At 45.9% G+C, this 8,073-nt stretch overlaps 1 protein-coding gene across 2 annotated transcripts in view; it reads left to right on the forward strand.

Annotated features, from left to right (window-relative positions):
- Positions 1-8,073, forward strand: part of AIFM1 (apoptosis inducing factor mitochondria associated 1) — a 47,671-nt gene that overhangs the window by 23,906 nt on the left and 15,692 nt on the right. Inside the window, exons 11-14 of one of the 2 annotated variants that reach the window (XM_025208758.1) lie at positions 4,293-4,400; positions 6,133-6,221; positions 6,309-6,449; positions 7,323-7,492. In XM_025208758.1, the coding sequence (XP_025064543.1) occupies positions 4,293-4,400; positions 6,133-6,221; positions 6,309-6,449; positions 7,323-7,469 (485 nt within the window). In that variant the 3' untranslated portion in view covers positions 7,470-7,492. Of the gene's footprint in view, positions 1-4,292; positions 4,401-6,132; positions 6,222-6,308; positions 6,450-7,322; positions 7,493-8,073 lie in introns of those variants that run through there. The other variant, XM_025208760.1, reaches the window with a different exon arrangement.

An 8,073-nucleotide genomic window follows, 5' to 3' on the forward strand; every position in this document is an offset into this window, starting at 1 on the left:
GTAATTCTGGGCACTGATCTCCGTTTACACAGCTGTACCGTGATGTTTCCCAAAACAAGTCATTATGCTCCTGTAACAATCTCTATCTCTTCTAGGCCCTTTGCTGTTCCTGGAGAGGCAGGGAGGGAGAACCAAGTTTTCCCTCACTTTTAATCACAAATTGTCTGCCACTGCCTGAGCAGATGTCCAGTAACATACCTCGTCTCTTTCTGTGCTACCAGCTGCCTTTTTGTTTTAATTCTTGGCACACAGGATCCCAAAGTATCTGTCTTACATTTCTTTAAATGTTTTTGATCTCTTTGAAGCTCCACTGCTTGCATAACACTTTACTTTGCCATAACTTGCACGTGTAACTTACATCTTACAAATTTCACAGAAAACACACAACTGCTCTTGTAACTATCCATAAAACCTAACCCTTCCGAAGGACTCTGTCATTTACACAGCCTTTCCAGCAGAGATGACTTTCTCTGCTCTCTCTTAGCTTTCTGTTGCAAACACAGTGGGAGGTTCTTACTTAATCTCAAGTGGACCACAACATGTACTCATGGCCACTACTCTGCCTGACCCAGACAAACAAAGTTGTCTGGTCAGCGGTAACAAACCATCTCTCCTGCACAAAACTTACAACCCTAGTCACAATTACCGTACAACTTTACCTTACTACAAATTTTAGCTAACCCCTTTAAAATGCCTCCAAACAGTTAGACAGAGGAACAGATTTTTAGTAGCCACATTGCTATAGCCTCCTTTTTTATGGAGTGTGGTAGTATATTATATCTCTGCATACAGTTCTTAAATTTGTCTTCTAAGTCTGCAATGGTATGTGCATCAGATACTTCCTGCTCAGTCCAAGGACTATGTCCAAACCGCTGCAGCACTTGTTTTAAAAGACTCGTATCTTGCAGATATGTAGGCAGGGGATCTTTGACATCTGCCTCACTCTTTACTGTTTTTTTTTTTTGAACATCGTAACTTCTGTCTCCTGTATTTTTCTTACTACTTTAAGTTAGTTACCGTTTGTTAATACTCAAATCCAGTATACTAGTCGTCCGTACAATGTGCCAAAAAGTCCAGTTTCCAAGATTAACCAAGTCTGAAAACAAAACTCGACACCAAAGCAATGGTCTCCTTTCTTATAGGTGGTCCAGACTATCCTGGTAGTCCATAACCCACAAAGTCAGCTTCTTAATTATCCACAACCCACAAAGTGGGCTTTCCAAGTTAAACAACTTGTCCAAGTATCCAAGTATTCCTCTATTCTTCTAAGTGTCTGGTCTAACCCAAGACCACTATACCCGGCACTTCTACCACCGGGCGGTGTGCACACCTTCAGATAGACAGACAAACACATATACAGACAAGACTTACTATACAAATAACATGCAACTGATCAATAACTGCAACATGGAACCTTATTCACCCCCACACACATTCTCCACCAAAATGTTACACAAATTACCAATTGCTCAAATCACGAGCAAGACTTTATAAAGGGGGATAAGGCAAGGTGCCACATTTATTGATTACATGTGTTGGACATAGAGATTCAGGCACACCATTCATACAAACACACACAAATCATCATACACATCATTACACACAGGCATACACGTACACAAAACCACCATTTCATCCACACATACACCAGATATAATTACCAGCAATAGTTGCTCAATATCAGCCCAGGGTGGCCTACCCGGGCTTAATGAGTAGATGATGATGATTTGAAGATAGCAGATTTGAAGATAACAGATGGAACAAGGTGAACAGATGCATCTGTGCTGTGATGAAACAGTAGTAGAGAAAGACACGCACCCAACTTGGCATTTTCAAAGTGTTCTTTTATAGGGATTGACATCCTTTGTTTCAGTGCTTTGGGGGTTTTCATACCCAGTTTCTGTTTTTGCGGTTGTTCTTCTTTTTTCTTCAGCTTACCTTAGCCTTGGAGTGTTCTTGTTGCCCATCTGGTAGAATTTCTTCTTCTGTTATCTCCTTTGTGCCCTTGAGCTTGAAAGGGATTCTTCAGCCATTTGTTAGTTAGTTACTGGCTGGGAACTTACATTTGGTGACTTGTTGCTTCCATAAACAGTTAAATCTTCTTCTCCTGTCTCTCTGCCATTCTCTCACCATTCACCCTTTTACACACACTCGTACATAAAGGCTATGCAGAGTTCATTTGCTTATGTCAAGCAGAAGGATACAAAATGGTGTTTTCAAGTTGCTTACAGGACAAGACTAACATGATTATATTTTACTATTATTACACTCTGTTAACATTAGCTACATTAATTCAGTTCATGCTATACTACCACTGTTCGGGAACACCTGCCACACATGCTTCCTTTTCACTAATTAGCAAAAAGTGAAAAACCCTGTAGTGAGCTGGGGTATTTCCTAGTTTATGTAAACTGTCTTGTTTATGCCAAGTGACTGCCTTATCTATGCAAAGTAGATTGGCTAGAGTATAGTAGACATTCGCCCCACTGAAAAGGACGAAGCTTACCTTATTAATGAAGCCAGTGTACAGTAATTTTCGTAAAGGCTTGTGAACCTAAGAACTGTCTACTGGTTAGATTGCCATTATCAATTATGTATGCATGCTTTCTAATATTTCCTCAGCTGACTTCTGTGGGTCTCTACAGGACAAGGCTTGTTCTGATTTGGATAGAGTTGTCCTTTTAACCACCCGCATGATTAAATACAGACTGCTGACATTTTAGTTACAAGATTAGGTCTCTGTGCAAGTCCAGCATATGATGCTGCAAGGTGCTCATACTTGTGTGGAATTCCGAATGTATATGAGTCTCTGTCCTGAAAACAAAGATGGTTGTGTTGATAATTACCTGTACAGCAAACCCTGTAAGTCAGCACTTAGGACTTGACAGGTTTGCATTCAGGAAATTGAAATAAGAAAGGACTGAATTCTTTGAGCAGGGTCAGCTATAATTATGCATATCCTAAAGCAGGGGTCAGCAACCCCCAGCACATGTGCTGAGCACAGCACACAAGGCCATTTTGCTCAGCACACCACCACCAGCCTGGGCTCTAGGCAGCTGCTGCCAGCCACGAAGCCCGGGCTGCTCCCAGCAGGTGACTGGGTGGCTACAAGCCCTGCTGGAAGCAGACCGGGCTCCGTGGTTGGCAGCAGCTACCCAGAGCCTGGGCCGGTTGCAGCCCAGGAGGCTGCAAACATCTACTCCGGGCTCCAGCATTAGCTCCATACCAGCAGGTGAACATGTGCCTCGGAGCGCATGGAGGGGTGGGGGCTCTGAGGCAGCACAACCCTGAACTCTTCCCCTGCTGCTGACACAGAGCTGCTGACTGGGCTCTGGAGCCTAGCACAGCCATTCATAGCCAGCCTGGGGTCTGGGCAGCTGCAGCAGGCAGCAAGCAGGCTACAAACACCTGTGCCGGGCTTCACAGCCCCGGCATCAGCTCCATGCTGGTAGTGACTGCACGTGGACCTCAGAGCGGATAGTGGGAGGAATGTGCTGCCTCAGTCCCTATCCTCACCGTCCACTCCAAGGCATGCGCGCACCCGCCGGTATGGAGCTGATACCGGAGCTTGGAGCAGATGTTTGCAGCCTCCTGGCTGCAACTGGCCCGGGCTCTGGGTAGCTGCTGCCAACCACGGAGCCCTGTCTGCTTGCAGGAGGGCTTGGAGCCGCCCAACCACCTGCCGGGAGCATCCTGGGCTTCATGGCTGGCAGCAGCTAAGCCCGCCTGCTCCCGCTCTGAGCCCAGCATCTGGTTCTGTGCGTTTGTCTGCCTCTGTCTGGTTCTGTGTGTCTGTGTGCGTATACGTGTCTGGTTGCAGATGTTTGTGGGCATGTGTCTGTTATGGGTGTGTTCTGGTTCTCTGTGTTTGTGCACGTGGTTCTGTGTGTGTGTGTGTGTGTGTGTGTGTGTGTGTGCGCACGCACGCACGCGCGCCTGGTTTTCTCTCTGCTCTCCTTTTCCTTTTTCTTTCTCTTTCTCTCTCTCCTCTTTCTCTTGTCTCCTTTTTTCTCTCTCTCTCTCATTGCAACATGCTCAACAAAAAGGGAATACAGACCAACAAAGGCAACATTTATGGTTATTAAATGCACTAATATGCAGTGTGTCCTGCCTTGTACACCCCACCCTCATTTTGTTTTTCTGGCATGCCGGCACTCCGGTACTTTCTATGGTAGACATTGTGGTTTTTTCAGCACTCCAGCCAAAACATGTTGCCTACCCCTGTCCTAAAGCTTTACCGTTCTCATTATCCATGCAGTATAAATAACTTGTTCTTTGCTTACCTTTTGCAGCACAAACTACAGGGTCAGAGGTGATTCAAATGTTTCCAGAAAATGGCAACATGGGCAAGGTCCTCCCTGAGTATCTGAGTAACTGGACTACAAACAAAGTCAAAAGAGGTAAAGCCATGGGACTCAGTCATCTACACCAGCTTCCATATTCTAGGAAAGCATATGAAAGCTGCAGAAGCCTGCACTGTATTGGTACCCGTTTCCTAGCATCTCCCCAGGGACTCCAGTGTTCTACCTGTTTGTCAGTAGTCTCAGCTAGAAAACTTCCTCTGGGAAATGGTGTCCCTGCCAGTGATTTTTGGCAGTCTCAAGGGATCCACCTGCTATGCAGGCATTCCCTAGGACCTCTGACTTCACCAACATGCTGAGATTCTTTTCACTTGCACCTGGTCATAGCTCTAGACCAGAAGAAAAACAGGTATGTAACTGGAGAGTTGATCCTGAGAAAAGCTGTTACTTCTTGGGTTTCACTTCATTGGGATTTTCCCCCTCTTTTTGTATTTATACATCCATATGACACATTCTTTATCTGCTCATCCCTTTGGTTGTGTTTCCTATTACTTGGTGAAGGTAGTATGGATGTCTACATAAGATGTGAGGAGGAAATAAAGCTTGTTGATTCTCATCCCTAGTGGCAGTGGGAAAGGGTGAATTTGGTGGTGGTGGTAAGCAGCACTCACCTTGGGGGCTAGAAAGAAGCAGGGAGGGCTCTGGAGAAAATTATTAGGAAGGCAGGCAAGAGTGAGCTGAGCTCTGTCACTATGGGCCAGATCCAATTGGCATACAAGTAATCTGTGGTATTGACAGTAGTTAGACACAACTCGGTACTTCCTTCACTCCCTGGCACTTCTTAGGGGAGTGTCCCCTTACTCCAGAGGGGACCTTGAAAATAAAAAAAATTTGCATGCAGAACAAGCATAGGTCTCCTACTAGGCAGTCCTTGAGCAGAGCAGGACATGTTTTGAGCTAAATCTTCTGGGCTGCTTAGATGGCACAAAGCAGCCATAAAGCTGGCTTGGCTGCTTGGTGATAACCTTGAGTCAAAAGATCTTCATGTAGCACAAGGCCAATGTTGTGGCTTCTGAGGCACCCATTCTTCCAGTTACTTCTGCAGGGGCCTTGGCCAGGGTGCCTAAGCGCAGGACCATACCTGCTGTTGAAGTGGCCCTGAGGCTGTGTTGACATTTATGGCAGGACCTAAACCAGTGACCAGCCCTGTGTCAGTCCAATCCTTGCAGTTATTAGCAGGTAAAGCAGCTATGGTGTTGTGTGGTTTTGTTTTTTCCCTTTGGCTTCATCAGTTGCAGAATAAGTTCTTATTCTGTGGAGAGTAAGGCTGTGGGTGTGGGAGAAGTCACTCCACAACTATGGAGACAGAACAGAACTGATGGGTCCTTGGGGCTGAGACCTTGCTTCAGGGGTCAGTGAGTGGCAGGGCTGGTCTACTTCTGTTACATTGGGCCTGTACTTGGGCAGGACCTGTAGACCCAGCTGAGAGAGAGCAGTACGTAGCCTAGATATTTTCTAGTGCTTGGGCACTGGAAGAGTCAAGATTGCAATCCCTGGAGGATTCTGTCCGTGTAACTTGAGCCTCCTTATACAAGTGCTTGTCTCTGTAGTTCACAAGTGTTAAAACAAGCTTTTGTCAGGTGGCTTCCTTTCCGTTGATGCTTTGCTCTGGACCCATGCAACAAAGAATCCAGTCTCTTTTAGTCCTTGAGCCATTCGCAATTCTCTCTTCTGCTGTCAGGAGATCTGCACCACTGACTCTGACTTTCACTGACATTTCTGCATACCTTGTTGGCAGTCTAGTCACGTGCATCCTGTTTTTCCTTTCCAGAGGGTGTTAATGTTGTGTCCAGTGCTGTGGTGAAGTCCATCTCTGTCTGTGCCAACCGGCTGTTGATTAAACTGAAGGATGGAAGAAAGGTAAACAGGAGAAGCAGGTAGTGAACCTGACATGTGGAACTGTGCACTGGGAATTGACATAACCAGAGTTAATTCTGTCTCAATCAGGTAGAGACCGATCATATTGTGGCAGCAGTGGGCCTGGAGCCCAATGTGGAATTAGCAAAGTCTGCTGGCCTGGAGGTAGACTCTGATTTTGGAGGGTTCAGGGTGAATGCAGAGCTGCAGGCACGCTCCAATATCTGGGTGGTAAGTGTGTGCAAGTTGAGAAGGCTTTCTGTGTGATGTTTATGTTGCAATAAACACATGTGCAGCAGTAGTGGGATTTTAAACCCAGTTTGAATGAAGGGAGAGAAGGTGTAAAGTGAGCAGCAGGATCCCACCAGCAGGCAGAGGTAGTTCGTCATTAATGCGTGCACTCTGGCACTTCTTGCTATAGAAGTTTGCCCACAGTCCTAACTTACAAACAGTAGTGTCGCACAAGAGGAGTTGGCGCATCCCAACACAGAGAAATCCTGCAGTGTTGCATGAGAGTCCCTTTGTCAAGGAGTCAGGACTCTCCTAAGGTATAAACACAGCTTGCAGGGGCAACCTGTAAGCTTAGTACAAGGTATTAAGGGTTCCCAGCCCCTCCTTTTATATGCACTTTTGCTTATATCCTATGTATCCTGTACCATATTCTTAGCAAATAATAAAATGTTTTTACTAGGGTGTATTGGACCCTTGTACATTTTATCTTTACTGTGGTGTCTTGGACCACCTGGTACTGGTCTTATCAATCAGTCTTCTCCATTAGCCTTGCTGAAACATCTCTATAACATAATTTGTGTATGCATATTCCAACATAAGCTTATACAAGCAGTTCAAGTATCAGTCATGGCTCTAGAGGCATATACATTTGTCAGTGTTTTAACAGTATATGTACTAATCAATGATTGTATTAATCATTGCTCCCGTGAGGCATGCAAAAGCTATTGTAGTTTTCCAAGATGGGTAGAAATGCAGAAATTGCAGAGACTATCAAATCTGGGTCTTTTTTGCAAATTATTTTCCTATTCGTATTTGGGCAATAGCTCCATTACTTGTTTCCTGTCCAGTTCTCACTGTGCATATCTCCCTAAGGCAGGGGATGCTGCCTGCTTCTACGATATCAAGCTAGGCAGAAGGCGTGTGGAGCATCACGATCATGCTGTTGTGAGTGGAAGATTAGCCGGAGAGAACATGACGGGAGCTTCTAAGCCATATTGGCATCAGTCAATGTTCTGGTAGGTTTGTTTGATTCTCTTGCAGTAAACCTTTCTTTGCTTCTTATTGGCCGAGAATCTGGAGTTGACATTTAACAGTTACCACAGGTTGTGGGAAGTGGATCTTAACTGCTGACCATAACAGAAAAGTTTTATAATGTTTATATAGATTTTCTTCCTCATTCCAGGCACTGTACCAAAGTCCCAGTGTTGTGTTTAGAGCAGTTTTTCTCAGCCAGGGTGCTGCAAACTTCTTCGGAGGGTTGCTGTTGTGGCAGCCCCTGTGAGAGGAAGTAAGCACTGGCTCTTCTACATGCTGGGCATCCTGCCTGTGCTCCATTGCAGTACCAGCACTCCCCATGGCCCCTCCCACTGGTTCAGGGAATACAAGAGGAGCAGGGAAACACGCTGAGCAGAAAAGCACAGCCATCCCCCAGCAACCCTGTGGCCACCGCCCTGCCCCATGGTTTGTGCAATCTGCTGTGGGTCAGTACAAGGCTGTTCCCCCTCTCTTCCCAAGCTCCAAGAGCTGGTGAGGGGCCACACTCACCTCCTCAGTTAGAGGTAGGGCTGATGACAAAAAAAAAGGGGATATGGAAGGGTCCTGCCCCTGCGGCCTCACCTGTCAC

Source organism: Alligator sinensis, unplaced genomic scaffold (assembly GCF_000455745.1).
Source record: "Alligator sinensis unplaced genomic scaffold, ASM45574v1 scaffold879_1, whole genome shotgun sequence".
NCBI classification, from domain to species: Eukaryota; Metazoa; Chordata; order Crocodylia; family Alligatoridae; genus Alligator; species Alligator sinensis.